Below are 21,548 nucleotides of genomic sequence, written 5' to 3'. Positions count from 1 at the left end.
AAAATAAATTGAGTTCCGTGTCATCCCATTAAGAAAATTTCAAAGGAAGGAGTGTTAGTTGGTTGGTATAGGTTGTCACGTAATGAACTCGCGAATCGTCAATGAGAACTTTCTCATAGTGAGTTTCCGGGTCCTTTTCTTTTCATAACTTTCTTAAATAACATTCTTTAGAATTATTATATGTACAATGTTCCCTTCAAAAGGCTAATGTCGAACAGTAAATGGAAGTATATTGTTTATTTTCAGTAAACTTTTCTCTTTAAAAAAGTTATTCGATACAGGGACTTGAAAATGTTGGAAAATGCATAAAGAAATGAAACTCACCTTAAAATATATCTTACATTTAACGTTACATTTTTATACTTATATCAATCGGGAATTATTGTAAACGTTAGTCATCCGCTAAGAAGAAATTCAATATAAATAATTACTATCTTGTTTATGTACCATTTTCTTCTTTTACTTTAATTACGATACAAAAGATTTGAATTTTATTACAAATCTGAAACACTCGAGAAGATTAAAGTTGTAAACATTATCTTGTGAGTGATTATTGATAGTTTCTAATCAGGTGGATTATATGTATACTTTAAAATGAAAATGAAATTTTCATTCAGTGTTTGAAGAAAACGAATAGTATTTATCTCCGGAGAAAATTAAATTTTCAACTTTATCCTCGGAGTAATAATTATTGGTTTCAATCGGATCAATTATACTTAAAATTCGAAATGAAAAATGGAGAATCTACTTTTTGCACATAATAATTTTCCTTATTTGTAGATATGATAATAGCTGCTTCCGAAGGGGGCCAGGTCTGGGGTCAGGACTGGATAAATCTTCGATTAAGTCGAAACATAAATAAAAATTGATTTCAACTCGATGGCCTCCAGCTGATACTTTCCTTACACTCTACAATTAGTGGAAATTTAAGAGTCTCTTGTACGAGCTACCGATGGCCCAGAGAATAAAATAACGAAAACGTGTGTCAGCAACGTACAGTATAGCCATGATGAAACAATCGCATCGGTCGACATAATTCCTTGCTAAAGCGATCGTAGATCACGGGGAACGAGTACCCACGTAATAGAATCTTCTGTAGAAACATAGTGGGTAATTCGGATTCCCAACGGGCGGAATCCCTCGAATTCAATTAAACAGGAAAATGTCAAAAGCGGTACAGTTCATTTTCACACTCGCCGGACTATATCGCGTTGCATATTTTATCGTGCAACGAACTTCGTACCGAAAATCATTACGTTCACTGCAGCGTAATAACCCGTCACGAACTTCGAAATTTCAACGAACTCGTCGAGCTCATTGAGCAAACGTGCCTTCGAATGGATAACTTTTTCAAAGGGTTTCGAAACCTATCGATCAGAGTTCGAAATTCTTCCCTCGGCTTCGAGCAACGTTTCGCACGTTCGTGTACCCACGGATCAGGATACACACACTGCTTTGAACTTTTCGTTTCGAGCACGCGCACCAAACATGTAAAATGCAGTTTAGTTTAGTTTTTAGTCTTACGTGCTCGCTTCTGTACAGTCGACGACATTGATTCGTCTCACTCGAGAATCGTGCGGTTCGGTTCGTGCTACATTCCCCCACTCCTAACCCTACCCCCTCCTACGCTTCCAGTTGTTACATAATTCGAATATTAGATGGCGTTAATGGGTGTGACGTTCGGCGCGGACCGGTACAGTGTGTCCCAATCATCATCGGTCTATGTGAATTTCACATTATTTTTAAAACGTAAAACCGATTAATCTGAAACTTGACACATGTCATCTAGACAGATGGGAAATTAATTGTGGAAAAGTACTCGGTGAAATAACGCGTGTAAATTATTCAGGCCTATTACGAAAAATCATGATCTTTGGCGTTAACGATTCGGGAACTTTGTAATCATTTCTCACGAAATCATGTGGTCTATAAAAAAACCGAGGCGGCGATTTGGATAGAGTAAATCGACCGACTATGATTGGAACACCCTATGTATGCATACTTCAACTCAAAGGTCGGTAAAATTTAAATAGAGATTATAACGGATGAAAGAGAAATAACTTTTTATCCATTTCTTGTGAAATAAAAATTCGAATTTGAATTATAAAATAAAATATTTTATACCGAATAAAGAAAAATTTAACTATCTAATCGGATAAACGTAACTGAATCGCTATACGTTGATTTTATTCGTAATTTTTTATTCGTATTAAAGTTTGCCCATTGTGTCAAAAACTTTTCAAAATGTCTAACCTCGACGTGACTATGCAGACGTGTCACACGAATCACTGTAAAATAATATTTTGCGAACAGATTCGGGACATTAATGTTTACGAAATATCATCAATTGTACGAAGTAATTATTACTGATTAAAGATTCATAACATTCTGAAAATAAACTTCAATACATGTAATCAATATTTTGTATATATTATTTAAATACCATGTGCACAAATATACCGCAAGTATTCGCTACGTCGGATTATCCAGAATTGTACCTATATTTCGTATTCTGAATATTTCATTGAATCTTTTGTACATTATTTCATAAGTTGACAAAACGAATATTTCTCTCATATCATAGATACTTGTCATGCATAGATTATACAAAGATGGGGCCACGTATACCAAAAATAATGTAACATTTCGCATTTAGGCTCGTATTCCAACTGTTCTCCGTATCACTCTGGCCCATTTAATCTTTCCCTATTGATTGGGCTCAGATTTCGTCGAGCTGAATGGTACAGCAAGAGATTAGGGTTGCTTCGATAATTCTGATTCGTTCTAAAAATATTCTCGAAATAGAAACCGAGAGCGTTTAATTTTGTCAAGGGTTCAAAAATCTTTTTTTTTTTTTATATGCACAAAAACTTCTTTCTTCCCGTTGATTATTTATCCAATAATAAATCGAATCCACTTGCCCCTATAACGGAACGAATCCGTGTCACCGAGTGTACGCGTGCGCGTGGACGAAGGATGCTTCGAAATCCTGATCGACGAAGCGTCGACGCCATGTTTTCTTTTTCGTGATTACGCTCGCGTGATCCGATCGCGTCTAAAAAGGGGGGGCGGGGTTCAAAGGTGTCTGGGTCAGAGCGGGAAACACGCAAACAAAGGTGTAACTAGCAAACTCGAAACTGGAGTGAAAGAATTTCTAAACGGATGGAAATTACACCAACCTTGAGCGTGGACGACATCGAGGAGGATGACGATGGCAACAAGGACGTGACACAGCATTTTTCTATCACCGTTTCCGCTTCTAGGCTGGTTCTCCTCCTCACCTGTATCCAATTTCGTTAGACTTTCCACGCGATCGGCACGAACCCGTCAGTTTCTTCGTGCACAGAAAAAAGACACACTACGTTTTAATCGCGTTTCCGGTTGTATCGCGTGCTGGTTAATCGACGGTATTTGTTTCGACGAGGTCGAGGCTCGATCGTTTAGCGTCACGAACGATCCTGTATTCATTCATATCACTCCGACGCTCACTTCCCGAAAGATGGTCGCATCTTTGTCTACAAAATTCGTCCCGTTCTTCGTTGTTCCACGAACTTTCGACCACGAAATAACAGTCACGTGGCTCGATTCCCACCAACGAATAATTCTTGAGTAGGCATTCTTGCGGTGATCCTCTCGATCATTCTGCAACACGAAAGACATTATGTTTGAAATTCCAATGAGACGAATTACACCCCTGTACTCTATGGTTACTACTTTGTTTAATAAATCACTGTGCTTGGCAGCAACAACGTTATGTACACGCGTAAATGTATACACATTATACCATTTGGCATATGCACACTATGTGCGTGTACTGTTCTTCAACGAGAGAAATGCTAACTTGTGTTTATATCTTTACTATAGTTTACAACTCACACGCGTTGCCACTATTGACAGAGAATGGTGAAGTTGATTAACAGTGACCAGTAACGACAATGCGTGTAATAGCTAGTAAACTGGACTAGAATAAGGATGTAAATGCTTGTTAGCCTTCTTTTTATGGACAGACAGTACATATGGTGTATATACTACCACTTGTGTGAGTCAGCGAACAATTAATTATCCGACTGGGAAAATGCAATTTAAAATACAGATATAATTTTCTAAAGCGATTTTATTATCTTATTATTAATTTTAATATTTTACCGTAATATTTATATCGCATGTATATATAAAATACACATTATTCTGAACTTTATACTGCAAATAGTATAGTACAAAACAAAGAATCGTGTAAATTTATATAACATATTCGATTATTTTCTTTACTTTACAATTCAAGAATGGGTGCATTTATTAAATGAAATATTTAAAACAATGGAAAAAGAACATATTCTATTATAAGCTCATTAACGTAGAAAGAGATGTTTAAGTTATCTCCATTTTTCTACATCACAAATTTTCTTTCACACCCCTCTTGGATTGTAAGGCACCACTCTATAGGGGATGCAACCCCTAGTTTGGAAACGATTACTGTTTTATACAGTTCTTGGAGGCCTTTTATATAATATACGAGGCAATGCATCTAGACATCTCGGAGGGGTAGAAGGATACCACCCTTCGCTTCGTAAAATGAAACACACATCTTTTCATTTCTGACTAGTTCATAAAAATACACATAATGTTTATTTAAAATAACTTTTTTCCTACCACAAGTGATTGTAGAGTTACAATAATAAATAGGAGTAGATTGAAAGGCAGTAATTACAATACTTTCTGAAAATGAATTTTAGTTTATTACATGATCAAAATCTTGTCAAAGAACTTTCCCAAAAATAATTTCCCATCTGTCTAGATGACATATGTCAAGTTTCAAGTTAATCGGTTCGAGGTTTTAAAAATAATGCGAAATTTAAATTGACGGGTGATGATTGGGATACTCTGTACGAGTTTAAATATTCAAGAGAAACATATATAAGACCAAATAGAAATTTATAAAGAATATTACAGGGATATTGAAATGAAATTATATAAGTCGAAGAATCATTTCTACACTAAGTTAAGATTATTCGTTGAGCTTCTGATAAAATTATCAGCATACAATATGATTTAAATTTCCTCCACAATGTAAAGAAGTGACGAGGATTATTTTTATTTAATAACATCAATTTCTTTTGATTCTTTGTAGAATTATTTTGTACGAAGAACATAACCTTCAAATATTATTGACTTTGAACGATTGTGAAGTGGAGCAAATGACTTCCAGGATATATGTTTTCGGTTCAACTAACCACTAAAACCTTGTTGAAATTGTTCCATTCGAGGTACCTTTTATTCAATAAAATAGATTGTGAAATGGAAGTATGTGAAATGGATGTACTTGAATTGCTTATTTGCGAAGCTGCTCACGTTCAAACCATCGAATTCTTCACGAGGGAAAGAACTGATTTTTCTCTGATTTTCTCTTATTCACTTATGCTCAGGTATTTTTCTTACTTTATCGATAAATATTTGTCAATTAGCAACCAGTTTAATGCTGATAAAACAAAACCCATTCGGTATCTTTTACCGTCGATTTTGTCAATGTGATAGTACTTTTGTTATTTACTACATATATGCCATCCAGCACTATTTAATTTTACACAATGAACATTTGTTTCTATCTTTTGCCGTTTAATAGGTATGGCTGGATCCAGTTGCTTTGTATACGAATTTGAAACATTGTCGGTATTAATAAACGAAATATCTGATCCTGTTGCACAACCATTTTTCCTTTCATTTTCCGTTACTTTCATTAAATCTAATATTTTTGTTTTCGAGAACTCTCGTTTAACTGTACTCATCAGAACTTATAATGCAAAAACTTCTTTTTAAAAAGTTCCATTGAAACTATTTAAAAAGATGGTATTAAAAAAGTTTCATGACCGTTTCGATCCCTGATCTGAACTACAACCAATATCAAACTATAGAATATAAAACCATGAAATAAATCCACGCGATTCTGTTAGAAGTCTCATGGCCTGAAGTTCGCCGTCCCGTGTCGGGGTCTCGCTTTTCTTCCTGAAATGATTCACGTGAATTTCAGAAGTTGTTTAAAGTCTCTTGAAAGTGCAGACCACAATACCTGTCACCTGTGGGCTCGTGCCACGGGTTTTTCCGATCCCGTAGAGAGGCAAGTATCGATGAAAGATATAAAAAGCAAGAGCGGGAAGAAAAGAACGAGCGTGAAGAAAAGTTGGCCAAGTAAGCAAACCCAATGGAGTCAGAAAACTTGGGCAGATCGTGGTGCGATCCAGCGATCTGTGGCTGCAGCCGTTCCGTTTGGACCAACTTGCCAAAAGTCTGACTTTAGAACTTCCATAAGCGTGAAAAAACAAGGAACAACTGAAAGACGCTGTCTATGGAAACGGAAATTTTCTCAACAAATTTATACCTACAAGGCTCGAGGGAATCTATACAATATTTATTCATTAACAGCTCAGTTTGATCAGTTTGGTTCTACGAGCCAAAACAACACAGAGGAAAGGTGAATCGTTCACTTATGTCACTTGTGACGTGATCTTTATACACTCGCGCAGACACACTATCACTGTTGGGTAAGTTGAACGTCTGCAGAAGTCCAACACGTGACGAGAAACACGAACGAAACAAAATACGACAAAGTGAGATGTAAAGATGTAAATGTCTGTGATACATTCGCGGACTCTATCGTTGTATCTCACTTTGTTTTATTCCGTTCGCGTTCCTCGTCAAACGATGGATTTCTGCAGTTAACAGTTGTCAATAGTAACAATGTGGATGATTCATCTCTACCGTTTTAGCTTACGGAAACCTGGTCACTTACTCGTACACCTATGATGAAGAGGCTTGTAGATACTATGTACAGGGTGTCCCAATTAATCACCGGTCGATTTGAATTTCGCGCCATTTTTAAAACGTCCAACCGATTAATCTGAAACTTGACGTATGTCATCCAGGCAGATGGGAAATTAATTGAAAAGATTGGTGATTTGTAAAAGAAGCCTCGGCAGCAACTTGAAAGATATCTTGCTGTATTATTAACTCCCAAGTTTGCACTTTCAAGTAAAAGAAACAAATCTCAGGATTACTTAAACCGTTTGAGTTTCATTCAAAAAGTAAATCGACCGGTGATGATTGGGACACCTTATAGAGCGGTAGAACTCTTGAGGTAGAACTCGTGAGACCTGGTTTGGACAAGGTTGATCTATACGCTAAAAATTTACTGCTCTCCTCACCATTTCTGATTTACCTCTACCCTGCAATCGCGAAAGCGAGTCATAGGGACTGAAAGAAAGCGAAAAGTAACCACTAAACAACGTGTCTCTTCTACGCTAAGAGCATCGAGCACTTAACGAATAAATACCGTGTCGCTCGTCCAGTCGTTAGCAACGATAAACGCACTCGATGAAAATGAACCCTGGTAAGCATACGTAGTTGCCCTCACCGGGAAGCTGCGTTTGCAATCTCATTCATCTTCCAATTTCTTATCGGTCCTCTTCCTTCTTTAACACGGAGTACGAAGCGAAATATGCTAACGACATATTGAAAAAGTGGATCGACCTTTTGAAGGATTTTATCGTCGATGATTGATGAACACAGAATACGTACACTTTAGCGGCAACTTCCCGCTGTTACCCTACCGTTATGTTTTGCATTTGCGTACAAATCAAATACCACTCTACTAGGGACTTCCGTTGCTTCCTCCTTCGTCTCCAACTTTCCTTTCGACCTACACCATTGTCGCCAACAATCCTAAATTCTCCTACTACTCGCGTTCCACCGGCACTCTGGACCGCGGCAAGACATAATTGAATAAAACCGCTAAGTGATTAATTGCATGAACCTTCGCGGTGCTCTTCCTTGCCAACTAACTTCGTGCTCGAGTTTAAAGGACATTTACCGTGTCCTATTGCTTTTTATGAGACTTCAACGAACGATTCGTGATTCGATAGGATCTGAATACAGACACTTGTAAAAGTATCGCTGTTATGAAATCTCAATACTAGTGTTCCAATAGTGGTCAAATCGACCGGTGATGGGTCGATTTGAATTTCGCGCTATTTTTAAAACGTCAAACCAATTAACTTGAAAAATCTTAGGAAAAGATCGGTGGCCTGTAAAAAAAGCCGAGGTGGCCATTTGGAAGATATCTTGTTCCATTATTAACTACGAAGTTTGCGCTTTTAAATAAATTTTATTAAACTCGGTGGACTATAAATGACGTAAATGAGAAAAAGAGACACGAATGTTTTCTATCAACCAAATTATGAAAATTGACGAATAAGATTTTCATAAGTGAATCAAGGAGTTGTATCACTTTCCTCACATATATGTTTTTTCGTAAAGAAAACACAATGTACCTTCAAGATTTAACAACTGACGCTATTTCTAAACAGATACATCACACAAGTAACGTGTACTTTTTTATTCTTAAACCATCATCAGGAATTAGTGCGATATTCCTACCGGCTCTTGAGATATTGATTCACAACAATGACTCACCCTGACTCACCCTGTACACTCCCAGTTATCGTTAGTGAATCATTATTATCTTATATCTCCTTTTAGATCAATGAATCAGCTGGTAATAAACAAAAATTGTTGTTCGTTGCTTACGTTTGTTTACTAAATACAACGCGTACATATACGTCAAGATTCAAATGATCATACATTTATACAAGGCCATTTGAATTCATAGCCAAAGCTTTGAGAATTTATAGCTAGGCTTTGTGAAAGGTAAAGTATACCGAGATGAGCCCACCGCCCTTGATAATCTGAATGCTTAGAATACGAAACAGAAAATTAGAATGGCAACTTTCGAGGAGATAGAAGTATCATTCTGGGACGGAATAAATCAAAGAATCGATGTTCGAAGTCATTGTTTCTAATATAGAAGACACAGAACATTTTCTGAACGATCAAGATTTTAAGTGATCCTAAATGACCTCGAATGTCCTTGAAAGATTAATCATAGGTTAGTGAATTTCCTTCGGAATAAGCTACAAATCTAGTTGAATGAAAATATACAGTTCTATTTAGAAAAATAAAAGCCACCGTGAAACCTTGAAGGCGCTTCCACCCAGAGAAAACTTGTGTTCATTGTAAGATATCTCCCTCGAAAGAGAGTAAGTTCTGTTTGAAACTTTTTCCAGATAACGAATAGTTAGGAGTATAGGTAGGAGTAGTATAGAAGATAATTGCGTGTATAGATACAAATGGGACACCCTTTAAATATTTACAAATCAGGTGAGCAGAACTATGCATTGTTATCATAGGTGATTGAATTCGTTATTTTACCTACAGTGTATAAAACTATGGAAAAATGTATATGGTTACATTTGAAAAGATATTGCAAAAATCTTACATTAAAGGGAGAAAGAAATTTTTTCATTCTTTCCATCTATACATACGTTCCTTGAAATAACATAATTTTGTCGTAAGAAGATTTTTCCTACGACCGTAAATAACGGAGATATTAGATGTTTCCATTTAAATGCTCATTCTGTATAGTAATGCTACACTATTCTCTGTAAGTACATAAGTACGTATAGCTCGATAAATTTAATAATACCCATGAAAAAGGGGCTTCAGCGTGGAGGAGTGTGCAATGGGGATGAAGACACTTCCTTGTACGTTTACGACCCAACTATCGGGTATTATCTAATATTATTATTACTAATAAGACTACTCCAGAGATATTACTTTACTCTATATATATATTACAATTTTCTTTGTATTATTCCTTAACCCACAGAGTCTAACATTTTTATTATTCGGTTCTTCTCAAGAAACGTTTGTCGACCCCAGAATCTCGGTTCTCAACTCCTGGATTGCGGCCCAAATTAGGGTCGCGGATGATATAGGAGATTTCTAATGCGAAAGATTCTAGTTGTAAAACTCGATGAAACGTTTCACCAGACATTTCATTTTATGCAAATATTCCCATAAAATATTCCAAACGGTAATGTTTCGATGGAACTATTCATTTTGCAACTTGACAAAATGGCTGTACACGACCTGGGGAAATGATTTTATTCAGTATTATTGGTTGTGTTGACTGTATGAATATAAATGCATGCCATCTGCGTTGTATTCTGGCCATTTATATGGAACCACGATTTGATGAACTCATTGAAAAGACTGAGGAAGTATTTTCCTGGAAACTATTGAAACCAGTATTGTATATTCCACTTCTATAGAATTTTTTATCACGAAATGAACTTTTTTGTTTCCGACGAAACATTAAATACACGGATACGCATAATATGCAATGTATTGTACTTGCAGCTTTAAAATGTTTGTTTGTATATTATCGTATCTGAATACTTTTCGTGTATTTTTCTTCCTTTTTTACGTAAATTGTTAACGACATAAATTGAGTCCTTATTGAAAGTCGTTATGTTATCTTGGATGACAGATGAAATGATTGGGAATCTGCACCAAAGTTTAGTGTTTATTATCATGTGATAGAAGGAGAACCTGATATTGCAATACTGAATGCAGCGAATAGTATATATATACTTGATGTCGAGTCGTAAAAAAGTATCTGGGAAAGATTTTGCGAACTACATATTTCATTATTACGCGATCGTAAAGTATCACTACATCATTAAATTGAACGTGCTAAAAGTCTATGCACCAATGAGAGATCGTATTATACTTGTATTGGACACAACTTATATTTTTATACAAAAAATCTCAAACTTTGCGTTCGAGCGCTTATCATAACCGTAAACATCTAAATGCAATCAAATCTATGATTACGGTTTGCATAGAGATACTGCAGTGAATATTTAGACTTTGTATCTCTGAGAGTAAAAATATTTTAGTAAATATATTTTTATAATTCTCGTATCAGATGATATCTAAATAATTATGCTTTTTGAATTTCTTGTAATCTGTAAATGCACACATATAAAAATATTATATATGGTATAATATGTATAAATATTTACGTATATTAGAGTATTAAATTAGAGTATTTAAGGGTGGCAACATTATTATCAAAGGTGTTAAATATATTCTAAACAAATTCCGTCGCTGAACAAGAAGCATACTTGGCTGATATTAAGGATACCAACATGTTTGTAATGCTTGTGCATAATTATTTAGATTTACATAAGACACGTTTCAACATCGATAGAATTTTAATTTTGATTTCGACTCGTTACTGTCGCATCTTATAATCACAGAAAAATATTTTCTAACGTTATTTTTCGACTAACTAGTTAAATCAGCGTTTCCCAAACTTTTTTCATCACGAAATACGTTCAATCTTTCGTAGTTATTTGGTTGTTAAAATTAAAATTTTTCAAAACAAAACCAAATGAAATAAAAGTGTACGAACACAAATTGGAAACTCGGTTAAAAATTAAAACTGCATTCTATGCGAAAAAATTACATATACACGTACATACCAAAACAACGCAAATTATAATTTCTAAAAGAGAAAAATAAATTGTGTTTTAACGGAATTGATGTATTTCTGTTTTTGAACCACACATTTTTTGTTTATATTAGGCATAATATTGGCCGATGAGTTTCTTACTTTGTCAGTCTCGCACAAATAAATTCTAACCAAAGAAAATGAGAATCAAATTTCCCATTTAATCACATTGACATTCTCCTCTATTATCCTACTCAAGAATTATTTAATGGAAGTCCTTTAAATGTTTACCTTGTACCAGAGTTTAAAATCAAAAAAACAAAAAATGCTAAAGTTTATAATATACTTGTATATTTTATTTATATATTTCATTTTTCCAATTATTAATTATGATTTTTCACAAAATTTTTTCCATGGAACATAGTTTGGAGAATGTTACGTTGGACTGTCACGGACATTACGTTTTTTGATTCTCTTAACTGTTTACCAGGACTTGCAATGCAAGAGGAACCGTATTTTGACTCGACGAGTTCTTTCTGCAATTGGAAACTTTGACTAAAGTTCTAAGTGAGAAAAGTTTTTAATGAAGTTCCTCTGTCTTATCCAGTAACAGTAGCTGAAAGGCAGCATTGCAAGCGCGATTACGTATTTAAAATTTTTACCCACTGTTGGAATTATTTCGTGCCAAATCAACGATTTAAAACGTATAAATTATTTACAATAATTTATAGGTAAATTACCACTTTTCTCTCGTAAAAGTACAGGTAAACACAATTTAACACTTATAATACGAAAGAAATTCATTTTCTTGTCAAAAGAAATTTATAAATGTTATTAAGGAAGACTCAGAAAGTAATTCATATTTTTGTAAATAATTTGACGGTGTATGTTTCACGACATTTGCAACTCATTCATTTACCTTTTTCTTTTTAATATTAAACTAACGAAAGTATGTTTTTAGTACGAGTCAAAAGGACCTTGTAATAACTGGAAGTCTTTAAAGTATCGCGCACGAAACAAGAGAAGAAAATAAACACCTTAAAATGAAAGCAAGGTATTTTAATCGTGAAATAGCAAAAAAAAAAAAAAACGTCACACGATGGAAATTCAAAAAATAGCCACCTTTGAAATTACAACGTATAAAGTATTCGTACGTTAATAATGTAAATTGTAGTACAGTTATTATTCTCGTAAATTAGATCGAACAAATTCATAAGTCCTCTCATCAAACTTCCAAAATCGGTATCAAAGTGATAAATAGTCATCTCGTTTAAATTGAAATAATTCTCCATTGAAATGTGCGGCATTTTGCGCTTGTTTCAATTTCATAATTTTAGGGGAACCAATTAATACTTAAATTCGATTGCAAATGTCGAAAGTTATTGGCGCATCGAAACTCAAAGTTTTGAAGTTACGGTAACGTGAGCTTTCTAATTTCGTGCGTGCCACCCGATACTGGATGTGCGCATAGAATAAACGAGATACTCACATGGAGTACACAATTTGCGTCTGTCTATACCGATCGGTAGTTTGTATTAGTCATGTTAGTTCAATGCATTTTACTGCAATTCACTGCATATCACACATTCATCCAACGTAACCGAAAGACACGACACCCAACTTTGATCGATGATCTTTTCGAAGATCTGTCAGATTGTGCAACAAATTAATTTCAACTTCCACCTTAAATTTACGATACACTCGTCGATAAGTTGCGATTAATTTTTTCACCGGAACAACTTTATCGGAGGAAACTCCACTTTATCCACAACACACGGTTCGAGTTACGTTACGTATTAAATCGAATTTACTCGGACGTCTCCTAACGTTCAAGATTAGGTTTAGGTTAGGTTTCACTGGTTCAAATTTTACCGCCAGAATGACAACCGAGCTATTAGATTCGTTGGAAAGAAGAAATCAATGGATCTATCGTTTCTGGAGAAAAATTTTCGCGCGTACGAAACTGAAGAGCAACTTGTCTCGCCGAAGTTCTTGTCACCGAAACTTCACCTTCCCTCGTTTCAAGTACGCAACCCTACGTCGCACTGAAATTACGCACTGATAACACTCGCGATGGTCTGTCATGTACCAAGATCGGAAATTTCATCCGATTTTCAAATATCACGTAGCACTCCGATCACTAAACACGTTTTACAATTTCATCACTGTGACGTACCTACGTGTTGACCTTAATATCGGTTTCAATATTTAAGAGAATCTGCATATGCGAGCAGAAGAGTCGCTTGTCCGATGTTGAAATTCGTAATGCCCACTCTACGTGTTCGCGACGTACAATATCAAAAATATAAAAAAAATGTAAAATTAATGGTCCAACTGGTCCAACCGGTCCAACCTAAAAACTATGAGTTTCGTTGCTTGATTTATGCTTCGTTGTATCTTGATGTGAAATTTCAAAAGATATTGAAAAATATTTTAAATAGAAGTAATATTTCGGGAGACTTGTAAATTGGTATATATTAGAAAAATAATATAAAATAATAATTAAAGGTGAAAGCAACCAATAGGAACCAAATATACCATTGTTGTTAGGTTGCAATAATAAACGTTTATGGCAAATTTCATCAAAATTGGAGTTTGGAAATTATGCGGACTAATTGTTTTGCAAATATTTTTCTAATCTGAGTCCTTTGTACCATTAATTGAGTATCGTATAATGACTGATATCTCAAGTGTTCAAAGTAATAAAAACTTACTGTGGGTGGTCGTCTTATTATTGAAATAGTAGCCATTTCTTGTTATTTTATTTTTTTTGAAACATTTTTATTGCGTATACTATATGTGGAAACGTTAGAATAAAAAAGAAGCAAGTGTTGATAATTGTTCAAAAGAGGTAAGGTACAGCTAAAATGCTATTACTAGTTTCAGTTTGAACGATTCTACGATATCTGTAGTGGTGAAAGAAATTTAAGTTAAAAAATAAAAAACTAAATGTCTTGAAAACGATTAGGTTGCGAACTACTTAGACAATTTGCTCGGACTGTTCCGTTCGCTGTTATTACTTCCATTAGCTAGTTAAGACTACCTACAGTTCTAATACACCCTCTATACAAGGTGGACCATGTAACCAGTCCACCTCTATTATTCTTCGAAGTGCTCTTTAGCGCGATAATATTGGATTTCCTACACGGCAATTTTTCTACAAGTTTTCAAAGTAATTTTCACATTTTTAATTTACAAACTTTAAAAATTTCTTTACACGTCGTAAAATAGATGCGTGGAGAAACTTTATTTATGAAATTTTTGTCATCCGTTTAATTTAAATGAAATGAATGATCTATTTATACAAATTGTACCAATTACTTTTTAGGTAATAGTTATTCAAACACGAGAATCTTTAACATAATTTAAAACATATAAAAATTAAAAGCGTCATCGACCATATTATTAGTCATATTGACAAGAGATACGTATAATTTTACCTTACAAATGATAATAAAAAAATTATTCGATTTAAAATACTGGAAATTAATTGAAATAAATTGTCACTACCTTGTGTTGTAAAATTTCAGAGACTACACGCGAATGTCAATGCTAAACAGGATTGATCGTTCATAAGAAATTTAATCTTTCAAAGTAAAAATATTCTTTGGCGTTCAATGTGTACAAGCAAAACGAGGTTATAAATTGGATCAAGGATGGCGATTTCTATCATTCTGAACGGCCTTATGCAACTAAAATATACAATTTCGAACGGTTAAAACATTATTTATTTACCACCTTTTGTGTTGGTATCATGAAAATCTAAATAAATTCTTTTACTTTTTCTCCTGTAATAAAGCATTGCAATCACGAAAAATATGGAAACAATTTCTTTCACGGACAAACACATTTCAAGCTCTCCTGATCACATTTTCAGTGTTAACAAAGAATTGTTTTAGCATACCGTATGATACGTATGCATATAATATGCGTCTGTTAACTCGATTGCGTCTAAGCGATTGAATGGATATCGATAAAACTTTATAATTACGTTTTGTATTTTCATTTCAATATTAAATTCAACTGTACATCGATTCAAAGGTAGGTATCGATGGTCACCTGTCGTAGCTTTCTGGTTTTCCTAATCACTATTTCTAAAAATTTGATAAAAAGTTTGAAATAAATACTAATTTTACAAATTTAATTTTGCAAAATAAAGCTGCATATTAACGATCTTATGAAACGATACTAAAGGAAAATCCTCACTTTTTCAATCCCACTTTCCCGAGCTTTCAATTTCGAATTTAAAAAAATGGATGCATCGCAAATATTTCCCTTGGTATATAATTCTTCGAATACGGTTTCATCGAAACAATGATTTTCTACGGTTGAAGTAGTATCAAAGTGTTCGTCTTGGTTATACTTTTTTCCCTCGCGTGTTGATGAATTCAACGACCTGTAACAACGAGAAGCTTCTCGAAACGGACCTAGTTACGCGGTTTCACTCTGTACGTTCTGTTGCTAAAGCATCACGATGAACAAACATCTTGCAACGAGACCAGAAGGATCTCGAGTGTTATTCGAGGACAATAAGTACAGCGGCCGAGTGAAAATGCACAACGGAAGCGCTATTTATTTTCTTTTCCCACGAACCGGAAAATGCCGCGTCCAGTGGAACTCACGACCCCCAAGTCACTTTCCCGGGGGCGAGAAACTTTATTAAACGCCAACATCACCGACGTTCGCATTATCCCTCCGGTTCATGTTCCATCGGTGGAAGTTACCGCACCGAATCGAATTTGCTAATACGCTGGCAGCCCAGAGGGACTCCACTCGTCGCGTAGCAGGTACCCGTTGCTGGGCTTATTTAACGGAGAGAGAAACATCGCTCTTAACAATGTATTAACCGTGAACGTCTATAAACGAGAAATACGTCGAGAAGGATTTGTGTTGGTAAACGGTTGCACGGCGACGAGCCTAAAAAATTCGACCGTCTTCGACCTACGTTGAGCAGATTTCACAATTCGATCGATCACTTCTGTACGTTCGTTATTAATTAAATACACATTCTGACGTTCTAAATCTACCAACGCTAAAAAGTTTCGAGCACACTTCGATCTTTAGAGAAACAAAGTTTCGCCTCCGTGGAAGTTTACTCTTTCGTATTAAAAGGACATTACTTGGCTACGATATAGAATAAAAGTTGCATGTCGTAAATATTCTTCGAAGAGGCACGAGAATAAAACTGGAGTCGGTGCTTGCGAGTTGAAAGACCAAATTGAGTACACAAATAGTCGACAGATGTGCACCATTCACAATGTTCTTCGGCGTAAATATTCGTACATCGATGTTCTTCTCGGTTGTATTTTTCTAGCACTTCTCCTGTTGTATTTTTCTTACACTCTTACTCAATGTGCAAGTGTACGTGCACGATTAATTAGTTTATCGATTAATCCTTTTCTTTATCGGTTCCGATTGTTTGTACGGTATTTACCCCATTTATGCGGGACAAAAAGCCACATGATATTATTTATATATGTAATTAATGTAAATTTATACACAGTAAATTTCTTTTATTTCTAACTCAATTTTTATTCGATGTTAAATTTTATGCAATTTCGTTTCTGGACGAATGAACACTTACACCGAAGAAGATCCAAACTCGAAATGATTATTACAAATAAATAACAAATAGTTCGCTAATTTGATACATCGAAAATTTACAAACTACTCTTACTCGAAGAAATACAAAGTATCTCTTCCGTGATCGAGCAACAGTTTTTATCAAGAAATTTTCACTTCTTCGAGAAAATTCACAGACGGTGATCTTTAATAATTGAGAGCTGTCAGATATCTAAACTCGAAGACAATTATAATATTTATCTCAAACTGTACTTAAGTAATAACCACTTAACGAGCAAGGATAGTGTTTTTCACTATATTAGATTCGAGTGGAAGTGTGCATTATCACAACGTTTGATTACCGCGCGAACTACCAACAATCGAACTTCCGCAACATTTTCAACGTCTGGCAATGATAACTGGATTTCCATTTCCACCGTGGTAAAACGAATATTTTATCACAAAACCGAGAGAATTTGAATATTGTCGACGCTTACGATATTCGTTAACATACCGCGGTTGAAAATTTATTCGCGAACCAATTTGCGAATCATCGCCGGTGTTAATTACAAAATGCTTTCACTGTACGCTGCGATTCATTAAGATAGTTCTAGTTCATCTTGTTAGGAGTAATCCTCGCTATCGTATGTACGGATGCTCCACTATGCGTATATAGGCGTATGTATGCGTGTGTATGCGTGAGATGTATTACCACGTGTTGACGGTACATTAAGAAATCGGAGCGAGAAAGGAATATGCACGTGGATGCATGTACATGCGTTTGTATGCATGTGTATGCGTGTGTATGCGTGTGTATGCGTGTGTATGCGTGTGTATGCGTGAGATGTAGTACCACGTGTTGACGATATATTAAGAAATCAGAGCGAGAAAGAAATATGCACGTGGATGCATATATATGCGTTTGTATGCATGTGTATGCGTGTGTATGCGTATGTATGCGTGAGATGTAGTACCACGTGTTGACGATATATTAACAAATCAGAGCGAGAAAGAAATATGCACGTGGATGCATATATATGCGTTTGTATGCATGTGTATGCGTGTGTATGCGTGGGATGTATTACCACGTGTTTACGATACATTAGGAAATCAAAGCGAGAAAGGAATACCTAAAATTGTCGAAAGTTGTCGTTTAATTTATTTATCGTTCTTTGCAAATATGGCGACGATCGTTCGATGGAATAACATGTGCGTTGAGCGCCTATAGCGAGTTCGACGAGTATGCTCGATAAACGCGACTATTAAAACCGCACACGGCACGCGCATAGCGCTCAAACAAAAATAGAAAAACTTTCATTCACAAAAACTGCAAACTGCAAGATGATTGACTAAACGACTCGATTAAACAACTTTTTGTGCGTATATACAATAAACATTTTCCTGATTTGTGCACGCGTAAATTATATTAATTGTATTAAAAGATTTTCGAAGATTCCTTAAAATCGTAAAAATTGTTGTAAACTCAGAAATAAATTTTGATAATAACCTTCAAATGACATTGCAGGGTGTTTTCTAGTCAAATGTGTATTTGGATGTTCATTGAGAACGTTGATCGAAGGATTTAAAATACTAAATATGTTTCAGTTCTTGAGTCAACGTAAGGCAAGATTTACGGTACTTGTATCTGGTACCATTTTTAATCCCATAACGCAGTTCATGTACAAAAATTGCGCAATACCATTTGAGGGTTAGAGAGTTACAATAGAGTGACGAGCTAAGGGTAGAATTTACAAATTCTCCTCGAAGATTTTTACTATGTAATTATATAAACTGTTTATCTATTACGTATATTAAACTACAAATTTACTAAATTTCATTGAAAAATGTTGATTCGTGTAAAAGTCGCGGCTAGTCGTGTACAGCCACTCCATCTGGGTTATCGGAAAAGGTATCTAACGACCGAATTGTGTGAAATAAAAAAAACAAGCACGTTTTATAATCTGCATTGGTGGTGCTGGCGTTAAATGTACGAAATAATGCAAAAATATGAAATAAAAAATGCAATGTTCAACATTGAACCAATACAAATACCGAGAAATAAAAATAAAAAAGGGACTTCCTACATTTAACCACTAACGAATGCAGATTGTAAAATTTCCTTGTTTTACGATTTCAGACGATTCGGTCATGGGATATCTTTTCCACCGGTCCAGGCGCGATGGTTCCACGTGATAGGCCATTACTATTACACGAATAAACAATTTTTTACCAAAGTGTAACAGATTTGTAATTCAATACGCGTACATTCAATAGGCAAACATTTCGTAAAATTACAGGGTTTTAAAAAGAAAGAAAAAAAATAGAAACGTCGAAATATAACCTAACTTTTCCAGCCCCAGTGACCTTTTCTTATCCCGTTGAAATTATTCAGATTAGGAAACCCTGTTTTAAATTCGACTACAAACGCAAATTTTCGCTTTTAAAGCGTGCGGAAGCTCGATCAACCCTTCCTCGATGGACAAAGCTACAGCAACGTAAATATACACCGCAAGGGGCTATAAAGAGTGCCCCCCGGGTGGCGTTCGCGATGCGAGAGAAATCCGTAAATGTTTTCGCGATAGTAATGCTATCGGTCTATGCGAAACGAAATCCTAATTAACGACAGAAGGAAAATTTCCTAAAAATTCTTTTCATTAAATCCAAATTCCATCTGTAGCTATTCTCTGCCCCCCTCTTTCTCTCTCTTTCTATTTATCTACAGAATACTCATCATCGCGTGCATCGATTCGAAAGTATCCAGAACGAGAAATTTTGAATTCTTATTTGCCCGCGCTTTTTCTCCGTTTTCCAAAGGTCTTTCATCGTCACAATTTCCCAAAGGGTTCGTGAACGAAAAGTCGAAAATCTATCCGCGAAATGTATTCGAAAACACCTGTCGGTGTCATCGAGTCGCGCGGCAAGAAAACATCGACAACTATTTTTCGTTCGGCGACGAATCGACACGGATTAATTTGTCGATAAAAGTATCGTATCGGTGGAAATTCTGCGCGCCAGTGGATACCCAATTACCAAACGGTCGACCGAGGAAAAACTCGTTGAACTCGTTAAGCCGCAGCGGCCAGGCCTGTTACCAATCCCATCCCAACGCGATGGTTCAACGTCGAGTAAGATTCGCGCGAGGATGAAATCATGACCCGGGGTTTGTTGCCTGTAACGTATACGTAGTCACGTATACCCGACGCGCGTTCACCGATTTCGATAAAAGCGACTGAAAATGAAAATTCACAACCGCACGAGCGAGACGTTGCTGTTACGCGAAACAATTCCTCCTACGAGACCTCCAACACAGTTTACGTTAGAGTCGTGGCGTGCAACGGTGGAGAATGATTACATTTCGAAGAAATGTGTATAAAGGAACGACCTCGGATTTCGCGCACCAGTTACGACCATTTTTACCACTTCGATTGCGAATTTTCCAATGACGATAAACGGTTCCACGCGTGTCTCGTAACTCGCTTCGATGGTAGAGAAAATAATTAATATAGAATTAGAAACGATCGACGACGAAACGGACACTACAACGAGGAAATGGAAACTCGGATTCTTAGGTTCTGATCTTCGCGTGTAAACCCTCTTCAAATACTCCTTAATTTCGTTCGACTTTGGAGGAAGATTGAAATCCTATTCAACGGGAGTTGAAATAAACACACCAGAAATGAAATAAATCGTCGTTCCTCGTCCTTTTTAAATATCGACGCTGGTTCGAGTGTTCGAGAGGACAGGTTCGAATCTATTAAAGCTCGTAATTACGAAAATTCTTCGACCACCATCGCAAACGAAGATTGCGATAACCCTTAACGTTTCTGTAAAATATTCAAGATTAATTCATTTCGTGCATGAAAGTAGCACGAAAAAGAAAAAGAGGAAATTGTATTACAGAGGCTAGTCTGCCGTGGTATAGGTAATCTTTAACTCGGTGGTTGAACGCCCGACTTAATCGGTGAATGAAATCTTCGTCTTTCTAGTCGTTGTAACATTGAAGAAGATTCGAAATACATCGATTATCCTCGATCGTGCCAATTTGCAAACAACGATAAATTGCTCACGGAAGAAAGATGGGGGTGTACAACCAGATACTTTGAAAATGATATACAAAGGAACGTTTATGCGATAAATTCCAATTGGAAACTCGTTATACGGATCTCGAGACACTGATCACTAATTAATAACCTTTTCCAATCTCGGTTTCCCCACGACGCGTGGTGTCAGAAAGTTTCTCGCGGAGGCATCCCCTTTCGTACGGGAAATCCCCGAGAACTCGGTTGCGTGTATATGAGTGCGCGCACGGTACCCGAGAGCAAGCGTACGCGCGAACAAAACCGCGAGAAAATGCGCGTACGCTCGCGACGATCGCGGGCTGAACACTGGCGCGTCGTGGTGCCCGGACTTTTAGTTCCTGGCGCTACCGAGAAGCGTCGCGACGCTTCTCACGCCCCACTCCCTGTTTTAGCCCTTGGTCCTGATCGTTTGGCCGGCCCCTTCAAATTGTGCGCCGCGTTTCACGGTATCCATCCACTTGGCGGACCTCGAACCTACTTCCATTATCAATAAACGCATCGTATCCTCACCTGTGCGTGTAGTCTTTTCGTGACGTACAGTGAACACGAACTTCTTACTA

The 21,548-nt window shown here is 36.1% G+C and overlaps 1 protein-coding gene across 3 annotated transcripts in view; it reads right to left on the bottom strand.

Moving 5' to 3' along the window:
• The window catches only part of LOC143155285 (nephrin), a 349,292-nt gene extending 328,013 nt beyond the window's left edge, over window positions 1-21,279 (bottom strand). For all 3 annotated transcript variants that reach the window (XM_076327850.1, XM_076327851.1, XM_076327852.1), the window contains exons 1-2: window positions 21,101-21,279; window positions 3,180-3,642 (exon numbers count right to left, since the gene is read on the bottom strand). In XM_076327850.1, the coding sequence (XP_076183965.1) occupies window positions 3,180-3,237 (58 nt within the window). In that variant the 5' untranslated portion in view covers window positions 3,238-3,642; window positions 21,101-21,279. The remainder of the gene's footprint in view (window positions 1-3,179; window positions 3,643-21,100) is intronic.
• Between the last annotated feature and the right edge of the window lie 269 nt (window positions 21,280-21,548).

Source organism: Ptiloglossa arizonensis, chromosome 2, assembly GCF_051014685.1.
Source record: "Ptiloglossa arizonensis isolate GNS036 chromosome 2, iyPtiAriz1_principal, whole genome shotgun sequence".
In the NCBI taxonomy this organism is placed as follows: Eukaryota; Metazoa; Arthropoda; class Insecta; order Hymenoptera; family Colletidae; genus Ptiloglossa; species Ptiloglossa arizonensis.
The sequence above is the reverse complement of the archived record's forward strand: the minus strand, read 5'-3'. Positions and strand labels throughout refer to the sequence as shown.